General features: G+C 33.3%; 1 protein-coding gene across 5 annotated transcripts in view; it reads left to right on the forward strand.

The window, feature by feature from the left end:
* Window positions 1-26,472, forward strand: part of Tlk (Tousled-like kinase) — a 78,765-nt gene that overhangs the window by 41,140 nt on the left and 11,153 nt on the right. The window contains exon 1 of one of the 5 annotated variants that reach the window (XM_070997705.1): window positions 21,234-21,498. The exons of 3 other annotated variants lie outside the window; for them this stretch is intronic. In XM_070997705.1, coding sequence (XP_070853806.1) covers window positions 21,460-21,498 — 39 coding nt within the window. In that variant the 5' untranslated portion in view covers window positions 21,234-21,459. Of the gene's footprint in view, window positions 1-21,233; window positions 21,499-23,374; window positions 24,391-26,472 lie in introns of those variants that run through there. One more of the 5 variants, XM_036819876.3, reaches the window with a different exon arrangement.

Consider the following 26,472-nt stretch of genomic DNA (forward strand, 5'->3'; position numbering starts at 1 on the left):
TATCAACAACATTTCCATCATCACCATCTTCACCACCACCAACAACAACAACAACAGCAACATATATTGCAAGTGCAACAGCAGCAGCAACAACAACAGCAACTTTTATTATTGCCACAGCAACAACAACAGCAGCAGCAACAACAACATTTGCTAGTGTGTAACAATCAAATAAATAACAATAATAGCAGTAATAGTTGTCACAACAGTTATCAATATAGTTACAACAATAATAATAATAATAATAATAACAACAACAACAACAGCAGCAACCAGCAGTTACAACAACAATTACTGAACAACAACAACAATCTCGAGGACGATGTTTATTATTTATTTTATAAAGATTTTTATGTAAGTTTCGAATTTCGACAACAAATGGTTACGAATTATTTAAGTTAATCTAAGGATATTGACATGTGTTGAAGCAAAATCACCAACGATTTTAACAACACCAATAAATATCAACAACAAATGGGACTCCAAAGTCCCATCATACAAAAAAAATAAATATTTGTTAAAAAACCTAACTGACTTTAACAACAACAAAATATATAATTTTTTTTTTAAATAGGTAATCTCGGAAGTTTGTAGATATGTAGATAAATATATGAAAAGATACTACTGATACGATAGATAAGAAAAGAATGTTTCGGTTTCGACAAGTATATATTTTTTTAAAAGATTCCAATCACTGTCCTATAAGTATTATTATCAGCTATTTTTGCATTTTTCCAACACGATAAATAATTCTAGTAGTTCTTATCTGATCTTATCTACACCTAACTATGAACGATATATGTATATATGTGCGTATATCACGTACTTTTGTTGATCTTTCCCCATTAGTCACTAATCTGGCTAATCTTAAGTTCAACTTGTGTTAAACATGAGGAAATATCATTTCGCTGAGTTCATCATAATGATGAAACACTCTGGATGACAATCGCATAAGGTAATCATGAGGTGAAACTGTGCAGTGAGTCACCGAAAAACCAACCCCATCGCAAAAATATATTTCCTCATGTTCGATCAGGCACAACGCCAAAGGACTCGTTTATCTACCCCTCATGTAATTACAATTTTGCCATATGTATACATATATCTCTTTGGCCATTTGTATAACCCTTATGGCTATTTTTATAGTGCTAAATTGTGGAGGTAGCACAAATAAATTCACACAGAAAAATGCATTTCAATGTCAATGTCAATACATCGCCTCTCTGTGGCCTTTTAGACTATATTATATGGCATATCTGGGGGTTTTATAAACACAGGTGGTCGAAATAATATGGTTTTGCTGCTATATTTTTAAGGAGTTTTTAAAAATTTCTTTCTTAGGTTTTTTTTTTGGATCGTAATACTCCAATTGGGGACTTTTTCCGTTAAAAGATCCTCCTTAATGTGGATTTGTTTTAATCTATTACTATTTTTCTATACACTATTGTATAGACTTCGATCCATATCGCATTTATTGTTGCCTATTTAGCCAAACTAATGCGTCATTTTGGTTGCAATTATTTTTTTCACTATCCATATTAATGTGTGAAATCGTTATGGGGGGGAAAAGAACCCCATAGATATATGTACATGGCATATGTACTACTTCTGTCCTGCTTGCCGAGGTTTTTCGGTGTGATTCAGTTCAGTTTTATTCGGTGTGTGTATATTCAGTAAGCTTTCGCAATACATTTTTTCGTTTCGTTTTGATTTTAGACTATTTGTTCTGCTGAAAGATTGCACACGCACTCAAAATGGTTTGTATTTTCGGTAAAAAGATGACCATGTTGGCATAAAACCTATGGTCTGTTGTTTACCAAGATTTTAGGTAAATTGAAATTGATAGTCATGGTGTAAAAATTGAATTTATTTTACCAAATTTTGTTTGATTGAATTGACTGTGCAGAAAAAATATTCTATGTGTTAAAAAAACACAACCGATTGCTGTTTACTAAGACAATACAAACATTTTGAGGATATGTACAGAGATGTGAGTTAATAAAATTGAAACCTAAGGAATTTAAAACGTAGAGCCTTTTTTTAAATTCTACAATATACCCATCACCTGCTTGCTAAGAGAAATTCAGAGAGAGATTCGAGAAACGTCATGGAACAATATGGAAATTAAACAAGAGCCCAAACGGAAATTCTGTATCCAGATACAAAACGTATCTGTGTCTCTATCTTCGTCTGTATCGGTGTATTTTTTTTTTGCGGTCTGTGTGCATTGAAGATAATTGAATGAACGATTCTGCTTTTGTTTGAGCCCTAAAACTCTGAAAAGAATCGTGCGAAATTTGCAACCCCGAAAAAGGGCAAAAATTACCATTTTCTCTATATATATCTCTCTTTCTGTCGCCGTCTTGTCATCTCCTTTTCGTTTGGAACACGTTAATTACGCATTAAATGCGACAGGGTTTACATTTCCAGTTCCACTTTCCTATCAAACAAAAAAAAAAATAAATTATTATACAATACTGCGCATTTCAATCAATTTCTTCTGCGTTGTTGATTATTCTCCACAAGTCCACGTGGTATTTTCCCATCCCTTTTTCCAGTTCCCAACCCCAGATCCAAATAGTTGTCTTATCCATTGATAGAAATGACATTGAGGTAATGTCGACAAGACAAGGAAAAGACTGGCAAAATTTAAAAGGTTGCGACCTGATAATATTCATTTTTTTTCTATTCCAAGAAAATGTTCTTAAAAGTATGTTTAAATGTTCTTAAAAATTTTATTAATACTAGAACATCATATAAATTAAGATTACAATTTTTAATTATGTTATAAAACGGTTTTCAAACATCCCTTACCTATCCCAGTAAAAATAAAATATCTTTAAAAAATATCTAGTTAAATTTGCATTTTCCTTTTGCAACACTAAAATATATTGAATGAATCGGCGTATGTCTAATCACTTATATCGTTCGAAATTCATTGGGTGCAAAAACACCCACTATAAGCAATTTAGGCACTTATTTTTCCTCCCTAGTTCGACAAACATTCCGTGTGAATTTGACCTCGTCTGAGGTGCATATACACACAAAATGATATTATTTTGTTTTGTGTGTATATGGAGAATCTGTTTTCGTTTTTTTTTTTTTTCTGTTCCAGCCCACAACTAACGGCCAATTGTCGAGTTGAGATACAAATATGGGTACATATAAATATGCTTATATACAAAGTGGCGAGACAATGCGGAATACATGGGCTATATTTATGTATGTATATGCCTGGCATTCAGGGGAACCTACACAGAGGCCACTCTTTTATTATGTCCTCCAATCCTCCCTCTGAAAGGAGAAAGAAAAGAACCCTTTTGCAGGGTTAAAGGATATACGGGGAACAAGACTATTAGGTCCAAGCGAGAATGAAGAAGCAGTGAAAAAAATATATATTTTATATAAAAAAATATTACAAAGTTAATTTATTAGTTACTTAGTAGTTCTTTTAATTTTAAAATTTGATTTTTAAGTGTTGGTCATATTTCTTTTGTTTTTTCTGTACCTGTCCAAGCGACATAGACAGTATCCCCCTCTATGTTTTCGAACCCCCAGTTACCTCCACCTCTTTATTCAGTTACTTAATGCGTCACGAAAGAAAGGTGGTAGAAAGAAAATCTCCGACTGATGCGGCAACTGTCCCATTATGCCCCAACTCCTGAAACTCCAGCATCTTTTCGACCTGGGGTGTATTTGTTCATTTACACTTACAAAAAAACATGTAAGACTTGACCAGAAAAATGCAATAGTAAATACGAAATATAAATTTATTACTTAAAACACTTAATAATTATTTCCAAATAAAAAATGTAATTCTACTGATTTTTTTAGTTTTTGTAACTAAAAAGAAAACTACAATTTTCTTATAAGAACTATGAATTTTTTCAAGTGTACCGTTGTCTTTTGTGGACGTTGTGTATTGCGTCAGTTTTCTGTTTGCTCACTTTATGCGTAGTTGTATTGTTATTATTAAAATTTGCTGTCGAACGCAGGGAAATCAACTACGTAATTTGCTTTGCTGAACTTTTGTGTAAGTTGTTTCCCAAAAGAAACGGCGGAGAATGGAACCCATAAAAGACCCTCGGATTTACACGAACGGCGCGACAACAGTGGTCAAAATAATATTGATATACAGAATATTATAAAGCAAAACTAGAAAGCTTGTAATTGTAGCGCCTAAGCATAACAATAACTTAATAAATTACATTGATTTTCTTATGATTAATACATTTATTTTAAGTTTTAAGCATATTTGGAAATTTGTGTTCCGAAAATTTTATATTATACTTTAAATAATATTATAAATAAATATTTTAAATTTTTGAAACATCCCTAATTTTGGTACTAATAATTTGGACGCGTCTGTGGCATTCGTTTTTCTGACCATACGTATTTAATTACTGCAGATCAAACAAAGTGTGCGACTCAGACTCGTTTTTTTTTTGATGTTTGCTTGGATTTTTACGTCTAGAAAGATTTGTAGAAAAAAGCTTATAGAGGGAAATAAAAGTATTCTAAAATACGCATATTGTGGACATGTATCCTTAAAATGTATGTGAAAAATGTTAATTACTTATTGGAATTTGATTATTATTTATGTCTAAAACGTTTAAGCATATTTTAAACTATTACTTAAATAAGTCGTACATTTTAAAATAATTTTTTTACTAAGCCCGATCTTTTGTGGTTGCTCCTTTCCCCTTTCTTCGTCGTTTTCGCCAAGGCACCTTTCGCTATTGCAAGCTCACTCACAAACACACACAAATATATGTATGTAACACACACAGATACTGTGAGAAATGAAGACCATCTGCTGCTTACAAACTGTTCAGCATAGTAACAAAGAAATTAAAAGAGCTTTGAATGCAAAGGCAATCAGCACACCCGACAAATAAGTCAGTTACCAAAAGGTTAATTCATAAAAAATTGTACCATGTCTTCTTCCTGATAAAATAATGGGTTATTATAATAATATTATAATATAAAAAGTTGCAAACAAATTAAAAATCTCACAAGGTTTACTAAAACCACAAGGGAACTTAAGATAATTATGGTTTCTAAAATAAGGTTCCCATTAATGAATTATTTATATTTGTATATATTTTTAAAAGCGGGCAATGATGTGGCCGTTTTGTTGTAGAGTGTGGCCATATACCTCTTTTTGTAGACTCTTCTGGTTTTAAATAAATAGTATAAAACTATTACACAGTCTAAATTATTTCATGCGAAAACATAATTTGTGTATATATATAACTTAAGTATTTAACAAACTCAATTACATTTACTAGTAACTAATTGTTCTGAATTTTCTTATCTTTTTAGGTAAGTTTTTGTGTGGTTTCGACTAAAAATATTTGCTTAATTATATAAGTAAGTAATTAATTAAAAAATGCAAAACAAAAATGACTTAGTAAGAGGATTTTACTAATAAACACAAAATATTTTTGCAAGGCAAACATTAAATTATAATGCAATTTACCCCTTTATGAAATATTTATTATTAATAAAAGCACCTACTTTTTTTTGGGAAAAGGGCAATACTCATAGAGTTTTAAATAGGTCAAAACATTCTGCTGTTTGTCCATTAGATTCATCTTGAAATGGTAATTTTTTGTCAATCTTTATTGATTTGTCAACTTTTTCGCTTTGGTTCTCCCATTATGAATACTTGTTTGTTTTTCTGGTTGCTACTTCTTGTGTTGGGGGTTTATAAGACCCACAAATGAAAAGCCAACGCATCACGTTGACGTCATTGCGGGGGAGGGTTATAAAATGCAGGGGGAGGGGGGGATGAAATCGAAGTTGGAAGCAGAAGCGGACGTCAGCACAGAGATTATTTGATTTATAAATGCACTTGGACTGCAAATAGATACAGCTACAGATACAGATTCCCAGCCCCAAAGATACAGATACATTTACAGATAAATCGAATGTATCTGACGGTGTGCAGTTGCGAGGGAGATAGCTTCTATGTACCCCCACACACACACACACAGGCACACACACACCCTCGTAAATCTATAACTGTTGTTATTTAATTGGATTATCATTGAGAAGGCGGCCAGCGAACAATTCCCCACTAGTCACAATTTCCAATTAGACTTCCGAGAGAGCGAGAATGGGAACACTGAAGCGTATAAGAGTTTCGGTTTTTAGAGTGAGTAAAAAATCATAACAGTTGAAGAAATTTCAAAATGAAAGGTTTTTTAAAACACTTTCTAAAATAGTATATATATGTGGGTATAATGTTTATAATATAAGAGTGGAAATAGAAGTTTATGGGAGTAAGTAAAAGTTAAAAAATGGGTAAAGGTGGTTCAAAATCATTCTAGTTATTAAAAATAATTTTAAAAAAAATAATTTCTTAGAAACAAACATTCAAAAACATTCTAGTTATTAAAAATAATTTTAAAAAAAATAATTTCTTATACTAAGGAGTATAAGGCTGTCATGCAATAATAATATGCATGTTGAATTTAAAATTAAAAAATAGAATTAAAATTAAAAAAACTAAAAAAATAAAATACAAAAATTTTAAAAAATAGATTTCTAAAAAAATTACAAATAAGACAAAATTACAAAGTATATTAAAATTATAAAATTAAATTGAAAAAAATAATAAAATTATAAAATTAAATTTGAAAAAATTAAATTTACAAAATTAAATTTTAAAAAATTAAATAAACCAGATTTTGGAATAAATATTTAAATTTCTAAAAATATTTGAGTGGTGAGTTTACCAACAATCATTTCAATAATATTTCTATAGTTTCAAAATAAAATGAAATATCTACTAGACTCATTCCACAATCTATTTCACTTGGGTAAAAAACTATACAACTGTTAATCAAAAGATTTGAAACGTGGCGTTGGAATTCATATTCATTCATTGCTATACAATCTGCTTTCGCCATGATCACTATCAGTACCACCTCCCATTTTCCGTTTCTCTCTCATTCTTGATTTGTTTGTTTTTTCCTTATCACTTTGTCTTTGTACATACTTATAGGTTTATTCATTTTAATTTGTTGATTTTTGTAATTGTTTCACGTCAATTAATGCTTATTTTTGTAATTGAACGACTCAAAGATAATGAAATGAAAAAGAAATGGAAAATAGGCAAGGCAACAACTAAACTATTGAAATCATTTAAGGCAGGGGGAAAATTGTATTTTTGAAGCAGTGCAAATCTGGTTCCCATTGTCTGTGTATCTTTCAGATGTGTTTATCTCTTTGTATATATATATATATACACATTTGTATGTATGCATCTGTGTGTCTATATCGGTTGCATTCAAATCCAAAGAAATCGTCGAGAAAGGCAGTTGACAATTGTGGAATTGCGATTGCAATTGGAACTCAACTGAAGCCGAGAGACGGGGAAAACTGAGACGGAAAACTGGTTTTCCTCTACCGAACGCCCCCCTGATTGCCCCTCTCTATATATATATATATATATGTACATATATATATTTATATACCCATGTAAGTGCAGTTCAATGAATCGAAGTTTCCATTAAAAAAAAAAAGAAAAAGATCTTAAAACACATGTGCAGAGAGAAAGAAAAAACACTCGAACTGCAATGGTGGCAAGGGAAAATCTAAGTCATTTTTAATCCATACTGATAAGGGTTTTTCTTAGTGTATATTAAGAAGGGTTTTTTTTGGGAAATTCCGTTTAGGAATGTTCTATAAATGAGTGTCCAAAATTGCAAATGATTTTTCTCTGTTAATATTTTGTACCCAAACAAATTTGACTAGATTTCCTTTCTTAAAACCGATCAGATACTTTTCCAACTAAAGATTTTCATCTTTATTCTTTGCTGCTCTGTTGCCGTTTTCAATTCGCATTTTCTGTTTACATTTCGCTGCAGTTTGCACGCCATCAAAAGTGAGAAAATAGAGAAATCATGACTATATATAGGCATAGGCATTGTGACTATATATCGCTGATCTCTGCATCTTTTTTTTACACCACATTAACAAAGACTTTGATCGAAATGAATTCTTAGAAGAAGGCAGACTGTGTTTAACAGGGGTGTTTAGATAGTTTACAGTTTATAAGGCGATGAAAATTCTTAGTAAATTAAGAATAAGTCAAAGAAATATATTTCTTAAAATTTTAAAATCAATTTTAAAAAATGTTTTTAACATAAAATTGAGTTAATTTCCAAGGGTTTTAAATATATAGTTTACAATTTGTTAAAGCAAAAAAATTCTAACTAAATTAAAAATAATTCAAAAATATTTTCGAAAAACTATAATAAATTAAAAAAAATATTTTTTAAATATTTTGATGTCCATTAAAACTCAGAGCATTCCCATTTCGCCTTTAATTCAAATCTTTCTTCTTTATTATTAATTTACTTCTTTTCTTTTTGTTATGGCACAAAATTTTAAGTAAACTAAAAATAATAGAAATTAATAATTATAAAAACTATAATTAATTAAAAAAAATATTTTTTGAAATATTTTGGTGTCCATTAAAACCTAGAGCATTCCCATTTCGCCTTCAATTCAAATCTTTCTTCTTTATTATTACTTTACTTTTTTTCTTTTTGTTTTAGTTTCTTTTTGCCTATTTTGCACTTGAACGACTTTCAATTGAATTTTGTATTTATGTAATCGGAGGCATCTATGTACATACACTTTGTACATACTATACTATATATGTATATATTTCTGTGTTGCCGATTTGTTCGCTTTTGCTTTGTTCGCTTGGCCCATAAACAAAGCAATTTACATACAGACACACTTGTGTTCATTGCAATTGCCTCTCTAAAGAGATCGTTTTTGTTATTGTTGTTGTTGCTGTTGTTGTTGCTGCCATTGCAATCAATGACCAACAACAAAACAGAAAAACAACCAAAAACCCGAAAATCGAAACAAATCGAATCGAACTCTCGCACCCTCAAAAAAAAAAACAAAAAACAAAGTACAAATTGCATTTTACACCAAACGAACAAAAATTACTGGTAAAACCGAATGTAAATTGTTTTCATCGATTTCTTGTTAAAATCCACGCCCATTCCCAGCGCAATTTGTAATTGTTTGTCAGGGGCTTTGTTTTCACTAATTTTGCATTGTTTTTGAAGGGATTTTCTGTATGAAACTTGGAAAGTTTTAGAAGAATTTTAAACAAAAGAAAAAAAATGTTTAAAATAGTATATAATGCAGTTAATGTTTTATGGAGGGTTTTCCTTATGAAAAATTGAAAGACTTAGAAAAAACTTACGGAAATAAATAATAAATTTCAAAAATAAATTAAAATTACAACTATTTTTATTATTTAAAATAATTAAAACAATTAATTATAATAATATTTAATCTCTTTTATTTTACTTAAACGTAATCCCTTGTAGTTGTTCTTCACGAACTGCATTAAGGACACAAAAAACTACTTAAAAACTTGCCTCCATTTATTTTCCACTCTTTTTGCAACTTGCTTACTTAGTTTTAAAAATTCCATTCCAATTGTAGTGAAGTGAGTTGCGATGACAAAGTTGCGAAACTACTCAAGTTTTTTTTTCCCCATTTTTTAGCTCTGTCTGTCTCTTTTGCTCGGCGTATACCTGTCCCTGTTTGTTTGATATTTTTTATTGGCATTCGCCCATTTTACAGAGCAACAACTTTAGGCCCTAGCAACAACTGTGTTCTATATGGTTGCTATATATAGAAAAATATATATATCTATCTATATATATATATAGTGAACATGGCTCCACATCGATTTATTCGGTTTGCTTTGTTTTTTTTGTTTTTATTGCCCAAAGGAATGGGTAGATAAATAATGCATAAAGTCAAAGTGTAATTCCCAAATCGACTTCCAAATTCCACTCTTGGTTTGAAGTTCAAAATTCATTTAGCACTCGAGCCAAGTTCGAAAGTGAAATAATTGCTGGGCAAACAAATTGTAGATAAGTTAAGTGTTTTAACCTTTGAATTGGAATTACACTTGGGTTGGGCTTTGCTTTAAAATATGTCTCAGATTTATTTTTGTTTTAACAATCTATCGATAAATAAAATAACAATAATATTTAAATTGTATTTATATTTTGCCCTAGAACTTATTGATTTATTTTGCTACATTTGTAATGTATTGCGAAGTGAAAGTGACGACTGTCCTTTTGACATTTTCCATTCGATTTTTCAAGATACAAGTGTCCTTATTAAATATTAAACAAGGTTACCCATTGGATAATTAAGAAAGAACATGTGCCATTTGCCTATATTTTAAATAATGAATAACTATATTCTCTACACCAAAAAAACGATAGAAAAGTTAAAATAAATATCTGCATAAAATATTTAAAGAAGACATAAATAACATCAGGTCTAATATTTCTTAAATTGATTCAAACGTTTTCAAATTGTTTATTTAAATATGTAAAATTTAAATATGTAAAACGAAATCTTAAATTCAATATGCAGTTAATTATTTTAAATATTCCCTATATGTTTTCAGTGTAGTAAAAGGAATCTTTTTGTTATTTTTTACGTTTTGTCCCCTTTAACAATTTTAAGCATTGCTTAAAATTCACGGTAAATTCCTTTCTTTATTTAGCTTTCTTCTAATGAATACATTATCTGCGGGGGCTAACTAGGCGTATACTTAATAAGTAATTCATACGCCGCGTGGGCCAGAAACCGTGTGGTGATAATTGACATGGAATGTTAGTAGGGATTACATAAAACCAGACTTAAGGGTTGTAGATTAATTTCTTCCTTAACTTGCTTAATAATTAATGTTAATGAATTCTTATTTAAAAGTAACACATTTCTTTGTCCTTGAAGATTTAGTACTTGTTCCTTTTTTCATATTTTCTACCGATTGCCAACAACTTTAATCGCGTGACTTGCTATTAAATCGTTTTACTAATTCGAGGCCAAAAGTATACAAGTTTTACATTTTTACATGGTAAAAAACGATTTAACCATTAGTTTTAAACATTTTTTTTGGACTTTAGTCCTTAAATTACTAAGTTTTATTATTTATTCTTCCCCCTTTTTTAATAATATTTAAGTTTGTATACTTTCTATATACCTTTTATTTATTTATATTTGCTTAACCAACGAAAAGTAAGATGATATAATATTCAGCCGAAGAAAAATTGTTAACCAACCACCAAAAAGCATGGCGAAGCGGGGAAAAATGAGGATAGTGGGTGGGTGTTTGGGTGTTTGGGTGGCGATGGGGCGGAGAAAATGGGCAGGAAAAGCAGATGAGACGAGACCATAAAACCGACAAACGACGACACGAAGGATGCGATGTCCAAAAAGGCAGTGAAAAGTCCCCCGGAAAGCCCCCTTTGGAAAATCCCTAGCCCACGCCTGCGTGTGTCGTCCTTCGTCCTTTACTTTTTTTTTTTTTCCTCCAATTTTCCTTCTATTTTGTGTGTTCCACCCACTTATTTTATATTTCTTTCCATATTTCCTTGTACCTTTTGTTTTACGCTCTTCGCCTTCGCCCCGATTTCCCCCGATTTTCCCCGCTTTTCCGCTGTCTGTGTGGCTCCATCATCATCTTGTTGGGAAAACTTTAAATAATTTAACACGCCAACCCCGCCCCTTACTTTTTGGCCTGTGGTGAATTACAAGTGTCGAATGGAAAAAATTAGGAATGGGGCGGTTTCTCTGGTTGGGTCGGTTGGTGGTTTTCCATGTGTTGAAATCAGAGTCATGTTGAGTTAGTTTTTCCCTTTGGGGGGTGGAGGTGGGGGTGTTTGGTGCTTGTATTCAGGAAAAATAGACGAAATGAATGTGTGTGTTTTGTAGCATATTTTGCTGCGCAACATTTTCCCAGAACTTTAACAAAGGCTTTCAGTCGAGTTTGTGTGTGTGTGAGTGGGTGTTTTTGCACCCCAAGGAGGGAAAACTTACAGCTCTATTAATTTAATAAAACAGTTTTGCCTTGGGAAACCATTAAAATATATTATTAAGTAACTTTTGGTTACTTATTTAAAGCATTTGAGAGACTTCCATAACATAATACTTAGTTTATTAATAAAGAATAGGGTTTCGTACTAATTATTTTTACTTTCTCTTTGTTTTCAGGTAAGGATAACCAAAAAATTTGTTATTATTTGTGTCTTGAAATACTTTTTATGGATATAGCAAAGCGATGTATCTGTCCTACGTGAGTATATTATATGAAATGAATAGAGGCAACATTCATAAAATCAGAAATAAGATAGGAAATGTGAATGTTAATTAATTTTGATTTATGTTTTTGTTCTCAATGGAATGTTGATAGTTTAGCAAATGATATATAATTAGCCTAATTGGTTATTTGAGCCTTGGGGGTAAATGCAATGCAGTTATGTATATTTTCGTTGGCTGTTCGGAAAAGCGTTGCAACATTCGTGGAATACTTGCAAACTGGAAAATGTCAATCGTTGGCGGAATTTTCTCGGCATTATTGTTGTAGTGGCTTGTTGTTGCTTTCGTTTACACGTCTCTAGGCCATGTCCGCCATTTTGTCCGGGGCTTTTCCACAAAAACCCCCCACCCCACCCCCTTAACTACGTCCCTGGTCACCCCTCTTTTTGGTCCGTTGCTAACCAATAAGTTTGTGACTTCCGCCAAATAGCGCGAGACACGCACACATTCATGTATGTTGGGTTGTGTGGGTGGTGGTGTTGGTGGAATGGGATAGGGGGTTTTACTCTTCACTACCCTCCTGCCTCCCAACTTTCCCCACCCCCTTTTCTCGCCCACCGTGGCAACATTCACTACGCCATTTTGAAATTGATACACTGCCAAAAAAAAGTGGTCGAGGGGAAAATCAAGAACACAGAGAAGTCAGTTAATGAAAAAGCGAATATGCATGAAAAGAAAAGTTTGATCATCTAGAAAATGCCAACTTAATTTATAATAAATGTATTTTACCAAAAAAACATCACTATTTATAAAAAAGTTACTTCAAAAGCTAGTTCTAAAACTTGAAGAACCAACATTTACAGATATAATCTTCTATACATATAAAACTCCAGTTAAATTTTAATTTAAATCAGCACATTGCTACCGTTTTTAAAGGTTTACCAAATATTTTTTCCATAGTAATTATTTATATGATTACAAACTAATATCATTCTAAAATATTTTTTCAAGAAAATTACTAAAACCAATTTTTTCTAGTATTTTTTTTTGATTAAAGTTGTAGGATGAGTTATGCTTTTGAAAAATAGAAAAAAAAACATTTAATTCCTTACTTTGACATTAAAACTTTTGGCATTGGCAAGATTTTCTCCGAGTGTACAAAAAAAGGGTGTCAACAATTTTTGGGAAGGAGCTAGGTGGATTTTAGAGTGCAGCAGGTGCAGAAACGTCGAATGCATTTGGCCCCCAAGCACACGAACACCACACACACACACTCACATACAGATGCTCTCAAAGCTCACACACACACACACACACACAGAAATATATATACATATACGCACGCAACTCACACGCACACAAACTTTCCATATTTCCAGGCGAGTTTGAAATATTTGCTTTGGCTTCGGTTTTGGCCTCTGTGTATTTGGCAGGCTATTTCTGCCTCCCCCTTTTTCGCCCCACCCACAATTCCACCTCGTTGGCCTCCCACGGGGTAGAAACCCACTGCACCCCCACCCCTCTCCTTTTTGGCTCTTTCTCCGCTAGTTATTCAGCCTCTGCTGATGATTGCATTGCTTTCTCCAACTGATACACTGGTAAAAATCAATTACCACAATTTTTTAAATGCTTACTTCCAGGGAAAAGACACTTTTAAATCATCAACAAAAAAACTTTAAAAAATTATTCGAGAAAAATTAAGGTACATATAACTTGGAATTACAAAATCTCCATAAACAAACTAGAAATATTACCGATGAATAACTTCGTTTTGTTACTTAAATTATATTTGCATATTAGTCTGTGAATTTTTATAACTTTTTAGGCGTTAGTTATTTATTTATTTTTAATTTATTTTGGTTAATAATTATTTTCAAAGAATTTTCATAATGATAAGTTGCTTAACCTAAAATAAAGACTTAAAATAAGGAAAACTTTTTTTTTAACATTTTAAATCAAAATATTTATTAAATGCATCACACAAATTTCTCCAAGTGTAGTTACCCCTCTGCCCATTCTCTGCTGCAGCTCTGCCGCTGCTTTGCCTTCACTTTTGTTGTTGTTTAGTTAGTTCTGCACTCAGATGTTGCTGCTCTTGATGTTTGGCCGCAAGTGCAAGCGAGACGAAAAACAATTCCAGTGGCAGTCTGCTGGTTGGTAGCAAAAAGGAATCCAAATCGTCCACCCACTACCACCCCTCCCCCCCAACCTTTTAGCAAAAGAGCCCCCCTTTTAAAGCCCCACCCCTGCCTTCTCACTAATCGTTAACCCAAAAGTGAGCTGCGAATTTTGGCGAGAGCAAAATCTCTGGACCGAAAGGTAGTGTGGGGGGGAGGGGTTAAGGGGGCTTTTGGAGGATGTGGTGGTGAGTGGGTTAAGGTGGTAGTAGTGGTGCACCAGCTGAGACAGCAGCCACGGCCAATGATGATGGCTTAAACCAATCAAACTACAGAAACCACGAAACACAAGCATCACGCATACGCCCCGTTGGCCAGGGATTTTGAACACGTTCGTAAAAAAAACCGTCGAAAAACCTTGAGGAACTCAAGAACATACTTTAAATATAATATATTTTAGATTAGATTTTTTGTATAGGTTTATAAATATATATATATATAAAAAAAATTATATATGTATATATAAAATTTGGTTACTGACAACAAATGAAGTTAATAAATATTTAAAAAGACATTATAATCATTTATTGTTCTTACATCCCAGAAAGCAGAAGCTAAAATTTTAAAACATTTATTTTATATTTACTTTTATAAGGGAATCAAAAAAATCCTAATTGTATTTCGATATAATTTTGTGATAATAAATTTATAGAGGAAAATCTAAGTATTACGTGGAACTGTAAAATCTTCATAATAAGATAATATCATATTTCTTTCTGGTTAAAGAACTGAAATAATCTTTATATTTCGATTTCATTTTGTGATCATTTGTGGTATTTCCATTACTCATTATTAAGGAATTTAAATAATCTTATTGTTGAATTTATATTTCGATTTAATTTTGTGATAATAAATTGATAGAAGAAAATCTTAGTATTGCATGAAACTGTAAAATCTTCAAATTCAAATTCAAATCTATTATATTTCTTTCTGGTTAAAAAACTGAAAAATTCGTTGTATTTCGATTTAATTTTATGAAAATTACTGGTATTTTTATTACTCATTATTAAGGAATTTAAGTAATCTTATTGGTGTATTTCGATTTATTTTTGTGATAATAAATTGATAGAAGAAAATATAAGTATTACATGGATCTGTAAAATCATAAAATTCAAATCATATTATATTTCTCTCTAGTTAAGGAACTGAAATAATCTTTCTATTTAGATCTAATGTTGTGATAATTTCTGGTATTTCCATTACTCATCTTCCAAAAAGAAGAAAAAAAAAGAGCTTTTCAAGCTTGCGCTTGGTGGATAAAAAAAAAATCAAGAAAAAAAAATGGCCAACGAATCTGGGTGCACAATCAGAATTGAAAAACAGAAGTTGGGCCCAAAGCGGACGGCGAAAGAAGAGCCAAAAGGCAGAGGGCAATAAAGAAGAGAAAGAGCAGCGTGAAATTCCAATGAAATTACGTATGAATGATTTTTATTATTAAAGTGCGCCATTGCCTCTCGACTTGTGTTCATCGTTGTTGTTATTATAGTCGCCTTATATACATAGTGCCCACCGATATATAGACAGACCCCAATATACAATATATATGTATGTATGTATATGTAGATGTACATGCATACTCTTATTTACGACTAAGTATGTCACAATTAGTCCGGCTGATAAATATTCACGAGTTGCTCTTTGATTGAAATTTCAACTGAAAACTGAAACCAGAAAAGCTTGAGAATCGCTATGAAATTCGCATTTAAATGCCAAGTGCCCGGGGAAATTGACAGAAAAATAATTGAAATGAAAAATTTACAACGTTTTTAGGCAAAGGCCATAGATAGAAAAACTAAATCTCTTAAGCTTATATTTATAAAAGGCTTTTTTAATTATATTCAAAATATTCCAAGATATTCTATCACTATCTATCTTTACAAATTGTAGCTATTTTTTTTTTAGGAATAAATGTTTAATAAAGTTTACAAATGAAATAACAATTTTACAACACTTTTAGAGAAAGCCCAAAGCTTATATTAATAATAGGAATTTTTCTAAAACATTTAAAAAATATTCATAGTTATAATATTGTAATAAAATATTAATCTCACCCTATAAATTGTAGCTATTTTTTCCTATCACTATTGATTTACCCCATTCATTCCTCTCTGTATTTTTGGTTTCGCCTTCTCTGTTTGGTTTCTGTTTGCTTTTACTGCATTGTTTGCTCTAATTAAATCTTATCTAAACAATTTTAAGTACAAATTGTTTCAATGGCAATAAAAAGAGTAGAACAAAAATCACAAAAGCTCAGCGGGCAAACAGCAAAGTATAGAGGGCAATGTTCTAAAGCAAAGGCTATATAAAAAAAAAGCACACACCTCTATAGATTTCCCCATATACTGTGTACATATGGTTACATAAAAAAAAAAAACTGCAGGATAAGGAGAGGGACGGGAACCTGAGGGGCACAGAAAAAAAAAAATGGGAATCAAAATCAATAACTCAATAGGCATTCGAAAAGAAAAATACAAATAAAAAAAAAAAGGCAAAGCGAAGCAGAACTGTTCAATAAATAATGCGTATACGTATAGTTGTACATACCATAATATACATATCTGTATACATACGTATATAAAGCGATTTACAGGGAAACGGGTTGCGTTTAACCCACAGCCAAGAGGCAATCGAAGGCTATCCTGTCTCGTGTCTTTTCTCGATTTTTCTGGCCTTCTGTCACACGATGACAGCGAAATGCGATTGAAGCGCAACTCCAGATAAAGATGAGGGGCCAAAGAATCGGACAAATCGAGGGACACTGAGAGCTTGAGTCATCCAATACACTCCCCATATACCATATATAGTACTCTATACCACCTCAACACTACGCTCATCCTCAGAATCGCAATTTGTACTTCATTTATACACACGGTTTCAATGACAAATCGATTAAGGTGTTCAGTTTTGACGATTTCTGGTGTTATTTTCATGAAATCGGTTGACAGTGAATGCAAAAATACGTGTTTATAGAAACTTAACTGCTCTGGGAAAATAAACAATATCGGTTTTGTGAATTTGTATAGCATAGCATTACAGAAACACTTAAATAACACGTTATAACAACCTATTTCTAACGATAGTAGGATTTGTATTATAGGAAACATATAAAACGTATAATACTAAGTAACGGTAATAGTAATTAAAAAATCAGGGTTCTGAGAAGTGTGATATTAAGTTGTTTTTTCACAAAGTAAATGGGGAAATGTGGTTGGTTCCGTGAATTTGTATACCAGAAGCCCCCACACACAATCTCTGTCTCTGAACCCCCTATTTTCTACCGCTGCTTCCTCTGCATTCGTTATCTTTCTCTTTGCGTACATAATGTACTTGCTTTTTCACATATGACTCCATACATACTTATGTTCATATGTACATACATAAGTATACCCGACTTTTTCCGTTGATAAGAATAATGAAGTTAACTCATAGACCCATTCCGATTCGGTCCGTATATGCCACATCATATACCATCCAGTCCACATCCAGTACACTCTATATTATTATTATCCCCCCATCTCTTCTTCTTCGCTTCCTATTTATTTCGTTGGACCCCCCCTCCTTTTTCTTCCTGCCCTCTTGAACTGCTCTAAAAATAAACTAATTGCCCCCAAACGCCTGCAGTATGTTTTAATTCTATTCTGTTTAATAGTCCTCAAAAATTCCATTCGTCTGAGAAGTGAAATTTTTGTCAAGATTTCTCACCTATAAATGTATGATGTTCGTATTATTGTATTTAAAAACCAAAAAAAAAAAAGAACTAGGGAATATTATTCACTTCAACAGATGCGGTAATGTTTCTGTTGTTGCTTCTTTGTCTGGCTTTTTCGCAATTTTCGGTTTTGTTTTGTTTCGCCGGGTATTTTTATACATTTTTTTGATAAACAGAAAAACGTTTCACGTCGACAAAGTCGATTACCTCATATGAAATATTTGCTGTTGACACAGGCAGAAAGAACCCAGCAAAAAAAAAGAAGAGGTGAATTTAAAAGTTCTGCCAATGTTGTCTATGTGCCACGCCCCTCGTCTGTCGTCTGACCCGAACGCCCACTGGAAGTTATATCGGTTGCTAAGCTTTAATTTTCCGGGGACCTTTCCTTTGACGAACCGAATCATCCTTCCTATCTACATACATAGGTACATATTCGCTTTTGCACCTTATATAAAAGGGTATTCTATTTATAAAAGAGGATTATCGAAGGATGTACATTTTTTTGACTTTATAAAGTGGTTTATATAATCGATTTGTATAGATCTGATACCATAGAATACATAGTTGTGAATGTTTTTAAGTTCTAGAGCTAGAGTTCTAGCTATAACCCACTAATAAAACTTAAAAACATAATACACCCATAGAATATCATACCATTAAATTGGTTTAACATTATAAGAATGCTTTTGCTTATAATGTTTTTGTTATTTTTCCCCAAGTTTAACAATTGACTTATTTGTGAAGAATTATTAGGTAAATGTTCTTAACTTTGGGATTGATTTATTCGACATTTTTATTTTGATAATTTGTTTTTTAAGGTAATAAAAATAAAATTTAAAAAAAATTATAACGAAAATTAATTAAACCATGTAATATTCTGTAGCTCTGAGATTTCATGCTTTTTCTAGGGTATTCAACTTTTTGTCCTGCTTTTTGGTTCGTCATTCGTGGGCTTTTACTTTTGTGAATTTTCTATGTCGTCGCCTTTTATTATTATTACTACGATTTTTTTGTCGTTAGCCGAGCTCTGCCCGCGTCACTCTGCCGCAGTCGCTGCCTCTGCCGGCGCCGCCGTTTTGACGATTTGCGCTTTGCGTTGCGCTTACTCACAATCAAATCTCACGCCGCATTTTTAGTCTCAATAATAACTGAAACGAAAAACACGCGCAGCCAAAACGAAGCGCAAATCAAAAAGGAAAACGAAAGAAGCGAAAAGAAAAAGAAACGGCGAAAAAAACGTCAGTTGCTTTTATTTATTTTATTCCGACACTCTTGCCTCTCTGTGTTCGTTGATTTTTTTTTATGTTTAACTTCTTTATTTCCGAGTGTTTGTGTGTGTACATATGAGTGTGTGTGTGTGCTGATTGTTTTTGCATTTCGCGTTTGCTCAAATAGTAAATTGAACTGTTTTCAAAGTGTGTGGAAGAGAGAGGGGATGAGAAAAAGAGGTGGCGAGAGGAGAAGAGCAACTCGTTCGTCGTCGTCGTCACTCGTTGCGTTTTTTGTTGTCGTGGGTCGTCGTCTGTTTTCCACTGACTGGGTCGCTCTCTTTCTCTCCCTTCCACTGCCTCCCCTACTTCCCACTGTGCGTTCTCCCACTCCTTCTCCCTTGCGCTCTCCCGCTGCTTGTTCTTGTTTTAGTTGTATTTGTTGGTGCAGCATAATTAGACGCCGTCGACTTCTCGCGACTTTGCGAGAGAAACAGTGCTATCCGCTTGGTGGTTTTCCCCGCTAGAAAAAGCCTATTTGTTGCAGGTGTAATTGACAATTGGAATTTTCCCAGCCTTTTTTTTAACAAACACGAATATTGATGGTTTCAAATATGAAATGTGTTAATTCCATATGCAGCTATAGGGTTTTAAAATAAATATTATAATTTATTTAACAAAATTGGTAAACGAACATTTTAGCTATTCGAAAACTTCAAACGTGACTTCTTTAACTGTCATCACTGATGTTCCCCACTTTTCGTGGTGCAGTTTCTGTTTTTCTTCTCGCCCTCTTCCCCTCTCCCTCTCTCCTTGAAGTTCTCTATGTTTTTTCGCCATTGTTTTGTTTTAGCATTCGCGGTTTGTTCATTTGTTGTTTCTCGTTCTCGATGCTGTTTGTGTGGGCTCTCTTTTGTTTTATTTTTTCTTACTCGCCGTTCGTTATCAAAAGGGAAACAACAAAAGGCAAACGACAAAGACAAACCGATAAACGTCAAAAGCTTGTCGCCTATGCATATTTTAAGCATTTGCCTGTTTTAATCTCATAAAGCTTTTATACATTTTAATTAGTTATTCATCCTCCTCTTTTCTTATAATTGATTACGAGATTTGTTTAGTATTTCTGATCGGAAATGGAGAATTAAAGTCCAATTAGAAGCTCTAGAAAAAATGCAATAGCCACAGAAATGATAACTTTGATATAATATGTCGTTAAATTTTCCTTATCTTTAACGGTTGACCTAGTTGATTTAAATCGTAATAAAAAAATATACTTTTAGATTTTGCCATTTAACATCTTCGATAACATTTCCTTTTTGTTTGTTTGTTCGTGATTCGCTCGTTCTCTCTTTAGTCCCGTCTTCTACATCTTTTAGTGTCTCTGTTTTGCTCTCCTTGCTCTTTTTTTTTCTGATTGTGCGACAACTGCTTAACAATTTACAATTATGTATGTATGTATTAATCTACAGTGGACCCTCTGATATTGAATCTCTTGTTTCTTATTAATATTGGAAGCTGATTAAAAAAAATTCAAAATTCTTTAGAACTTGTTTTATAGTAAATAAATTTTCTGAAAAAATATTTTAAAATACTATTTGATATTAAATAACCCAGAAACAATGTTATAAAAATTACAATTTTGTTTTCTTAAAAGTTCTATCAATTTACATAATTGGGGAATCGTTCCCCATATCGAACATTTGTAAACAAGTTGCTTCATTCTGAAGAGTTTTCACTGTAGTTTCGTGTGGACATCTGACGACTTTATAGGAGTACGTGTGTATTTGTTGATTGACTCAACTTGACGACGGCGACACACGCGCGCCCAATTCACAAAACTTTTGTTTTATATACCGAATCTTTTATTTTTTCACGTTTTTTTTTTTTTTTTTGGTATTTGTTATGCTGCGCGATTACGTCAGCTGACATTCGGTTTTTATTTTTCGTGGACCTGGGAAAGCATATGTCCACATATGTATACACACAACACTCTCTAACTAACTCGCCCATATGCAAAAAAAAAAAAGGAGAAAAATAGGTAGAGGTGTATAGAAAAAGTTAATCATTTGGCTCTGGCACATTGGCTTGTTTCGGGTGAAAGTTTCACAAATCAAATGGAGGAAAAATCAGCGACGAATCGCAAAAAAGTGCAACTCAAACTCAACTCATCCATTAAAAACTAAGAAAAATCGCTGGAAAAAGCAAAGAAAACCAAGTTAACGAAAGACCAGTGAAAATCGTTGCCCAGAGTTAATTGATTTTCATGTTTGTTGTTGAAAACCGAAAACCGAAATATGCAAAAGTGAGTATATAGCATACATACATATATCACGTCATTCCCATATGCCAATGACTTTTGTTGTGTATGGGCACGTAATTTTATTTTCGTCTTGAATTTCATTTCATTTCATTTGCGCCTAATTGATTTTGCCTCATTTGCATACAGCTGTGCTCAAAATAATAGTGGGGCTATCGAATCAAAAAAAAAAATAAAATTTAAAGGTTTTTCCATATTTCGAAGTCATAAATTTATTAGATGAAGAAAATAATATTCATTTTTAAAACAATATGTAAAAGTGTGAAGATTTCTGCAGTATCTAGAGTTCCTAATAAGTTTATCGGTGTAGGTAGTGTAGATGGGCCCTTGGACGTCATCCGCCCAATCGCTCTCTTTGTCCATCCACCCCTCTCTTTCTGGCTGCATCACCTGTCATTGGCAAGGTAACCGTTAGCTTGCATTCCATCGGCAAAATAACGGCACAAATATTGCCATCTCTTTTGCATTGACACTGGTGAAAAAAAGATTAGTAAACTTCATCTTCATAAAATAATAAATAATAATAAATTCGAAAAAAAAATGTTATATCTTAGATTCCTTTAACAATTTTATTTTAAGTAGGGATAAGTTGTGTACCTTCATATGTAAATAAATCCATAAATACTTTTCAATATGCATACATATGTACATATACATACATACATATGTACTTAAATATTAAACAATTAACAACCATTTTAGTTGGTTTTGTTGTCTGTGGCTTTATGTACATAATTATAATTAAACACCACTTGAACAAATTAATACGAGGTCATCGGGTTTCATTTGTTGCGGTTGCTTTTTGATTACAAAATATTAAAGGTGTTAGCATTTGCATTTAAATGTTGTTTTTGTGTGCGTTGATAAAATAATTTCAAAAAGTACAAGAAAACAAAGTAAAATAAAGAAAACAAAATGGAAAACTAATTTGACCTTTGTACAAGAATCACATATGCTACAAAATTATCTAACAAAAAAGGGAAACCAGAATGTATTGAAGATTATGTACTGTGTAAAGCTATAATCAACTTTTAAATTGACAAATGAAAACACTATTGTTAGAAAGCAATAAGAAATCGGTATAATAAAATTGTTGGAAACTGGCACCTTATAAAGGCACACTTACAAAAAAAAGGTTCGAGTAGGGGAGAATGTACAACGATGTAAAAACAATGCAGTGAAAAAATGTGCAAGCTTTCTAACGCCTCAGTCGACGTCGGCAGCGCAGTCGGCGGCCTTGCCAACAAGAACAAACGCGAAGCATCGCGAAGCAACGAGAGCGCGAGAGAAGGGGCAAGAAAGAGAGAGAGAGACCGAGAGAGAGACGGAGAGCAGAAACGAGAGGAGCGCCGCTGAGAGCAGAGAGCGGTCACTGAGCAGAGCGGCATTTCGAATGCAGACGCGGTCGGTGTCGTTTTGGTCTTGTCGGCGGTTGCTAAACACAATTTAAGTTCACTCGGTTAGCAGACATTACACACTGCCCACATATAAACACATAAATACATACGTATGTATATGTATGTACGTACATAAGGCGTGTGTATGCAAGAAACCAGAAAAAAGGAAAAATACAACGTCGTTCGTTGAGGCTCGCGTTCAGTTTTATTATTTTTTTTTTGTGTGTTTTCGTGTGTGTGCTTTGGATTTGCCAATTTTAGCCGACTGGCTCTCAGTTTCGAACTTAAACTTAAAGAGCGAGCAACGTGACGTGTCGCGTCGTGTCGCTAAAAATTCGCGCACACAACTTCCTACTACAACAAAAAGAAAAAGGAAACGCAAGAAACAAAAATAAAACGTGTAAAGTAAAAAAAAAAAGCGAGACTTGTTTTTTTTTTCTTGTGCATTTCTGTGTGTTTGTGAGTGTGCAAAAACACAAAGAAAAACGGTGAGAGAGCGAGTGAGAGAGAGCGCCCCAAAGAGAGGGAGAGAGCAAGAGCAGCTGATTTTAGCCGGCAAGTGTCAGCTGTTTCGCGCTAGAGCGAGATAGCGCTAGTTCGGCGGGGCGAACATGTTATGTCTTGCACGCCGTCTCCTCTTTGTGCTGCATTCGCCTTAGCAATGCACCAACAACAGCAGCAACAACAACAACTGGAAATACAAGAAATACAACAGCAAAGGCAACATTTGCAAATACAGCAAATACACATCCAGCAACAGCAAATCCGAGGGATCGAGGAACTAAACTCAAACCCCCAAAATCAACATCAACAGCACATTCAAAAAATATCGCATTTGCTACCACATCACATACAAGAGATACCACGAAATTATCATCAAATTCAAAATAGTCATGATTTGCTGCAAGTTCAGCAAATACCAGAAATACACCAGTTACAAATAATACAAAAAACACAACAGCAACAGCAGCAACCATGTTATCAAATGCAACCAATACCCAATCAACAACGGGAAATATTTGATTTTCAGCAAATCAATGAAATACCGCATATGCAAACCATACAAATAACTTTGCAAAGTCAGCAAAAAATACCAGAGTTACAGCAAGTACAACAACAAAAACATCAGTTTCAACAAACTCAACGCTTGCCGATAATACCAGAAATACCGCAAATACCAGAAATACTCCAAATACAGCAATTTCAAGTGGCGCAACAACAGCAAAAGCAAACGAAAAAGCGAGGTGCAAAAACAGCAACAATAACATCGAGTAACAGCAATAGCAACAGCAACAATAGCAATAGCAACAACTACTATAATAACATTAACAACAACAACAATAGCAGCAACAGCGGTGGCGGCCTCATAATGTTAGCCTCTGCCAGCGCCTCTGCCGCCGCTCGAAAACGCAGTCGCAGCGCGAGTAACGGCAGCAAAAGCAACAACAAAACTGTCAGTGGCCGCAAATTAACCAAAAGCGTGAGTGTGTTTTGTTGTTTCTTTTCTCCTTCTTCCTCCTCTCCCCCCTGAGAAGCTCCTCTCTCTCTTTCGCTCTCTCTCTGTTTACATTAAGCGGCTTTGAACGTGCACGTGCTAAGTGAGAGAGCGAGAGGGCCAGAGCGAATAACAATAACAGCGCTTTCTGCTGAGCGCCCAGCCTGCGCCGACTGCGAAGCCAGCGTTAACAGCGCCGATGTTCGCTCACAAAATTGGGCCACAAAAAACAACAAAACCAACGACAACTATGTTAATGCTAACACCCAATGGGAATTAATAAATTAAGTATGGGCGATAAGGCAAAATCAAAATAGAAGCAACGATACAGAAAAAGAGAGAATAGATGAACATTAAGCAAATTAAAGTACAAATAGTTTATAAAGTGAGTAACAGTGAAACAAAAGCAAAATTAATATGAATCAACAATAAAAGGCAGAAATTAACGAAAATAATCGAGATATTTTTAGATTTTATTCAATTAAGTTTACAATTTTTAGAGCTTAGTTTGTCTGCTAACATTAAAAAGAAAACAGATTAATCAAACAAATAAAAACAATAATCGGTAAATCAAAAAAAAAATAGCTGGATATTTTCATTGAAATGGGAAATTTTTCACTATAAATAGAAATACTCGAATAAAACCACAACTACTGATAAGAACAATGAACATAAAATTTGTGGTCAAAAAACTTAGCTGATAACCAAACACAAACCCTTTGTAGATTATTTCTGGTAAAATAAATACAATTCACAAGAAAATATTTATTAATGGAGAAAAAACTAAAGCAAATTCTGTAGATTATTTCAGTCATAAAGTTCTCGCCTTAATATAGTTAATCAAACAAAATAATTTCATAGATTTCATGATTTTCTTTAATTGAAATACAAATTAATTTGAAGAATAATGAATTTTAATAAAAATAATCACCTTATTTAATACCATTAATGCTGATATTAATCGCAATTCAAAACTGTCTTCCATTATCGAGCATTTCCCTCAAACACCCCCTCCCCCGCCAAGCCATTAAAATGGGTTAATCAAGTGCTTTTTATTGCAGCGCTAAATTCATTTCCCACTTTTTAGATAATGTTTATATTTAAATTGCCAACAATTTTCAATAGCCTAAATTTGAAGCCAACAACAACGTTATTTTGTTCATTCATTTTTGTAGCAGAGCAGATGTTGTTGCGCTCTCTCTTCGGCTCTCTCTCTCGTGCAGCTTCGTTTCCTCTTCGGCTCGTCGTTCGTGTCTAAAAATAAAACAGCATGTGCGCTGTGTGTGAGTGTGTGCTCGCTCATTCGCCACTGCTGCTGCTGCTGTTGTCGTTGTTGTTGTTGTATTTTTTGTCTGTGGGCAAAAGGCAATGAAAACGAAAATTTGCGTGACGTCTCTCGACCTTGACTCATCGAATTGAACTGTTAAACTGCGCCAGCAGAAGCGGCAAAGCGGAGCGCTGGCAGCGCTGCACAGTGGTCGGTGTTTTATGGGGAAGGTGGCCAAAAGAGCCTTAAGATAAAATATTGAGCTGATTTTGTTTTAACTATGTTGTTATGTTTTTTAATGTAATAATAAGATGTATTATGGTAACAGCACTATAGTATAGTATTTAAAAATTAAAATAAAAACGAATTTAAAAATGCATTAGAAATGAAGTAAAGGGCTTGTGTTCGCTTCTAGGCTTGCAACCCATTCGGACACGAACCGATTTAGCCACTTTTTCTTTTGCTTGCATTTTTCATATTCACCTTAAATTTTACATACCACTGTGCGCTGCCGGCGGTGCAGTCGAGCCGAGTTGCGGTTCGATGTGTTTTGGCTGGGCTTTTTTGTGTTTTATTCAGACTTTTTTCTCTGCTGTTTTGTACTGCTTTTTCTTTTGTTTTTCTTTGGCTTGAAGTCAACGTCTCTTGCGGGACAGCAGCAAACCAGTTTGAAAAACACACACATTTACACTACCACTACCTTATCAACAATATTGCCAAAAAAAAATGTTGGAAAAAAACTGGTTCGGTTAGCTTCTTTTTTTGTTTTAACTGCAACTAGGCAGTGAAGCTTCTTAGGC

The sequence above is a fragment of the Drosophila suzukii genome, chromosome X (genome assembly GCF_043229965.1).
Source record: "Drosophila suzukii chromosome X, CBGP_Dsuzu_IsoJpt1.0, whole genome shotgun sequence".
Lineage (NCBI taxonomy): Eukaryota > Metazoa > Arthropoda > Insecta > Diptera > Drosophilidae > Drosophila > Drosophila suzukii.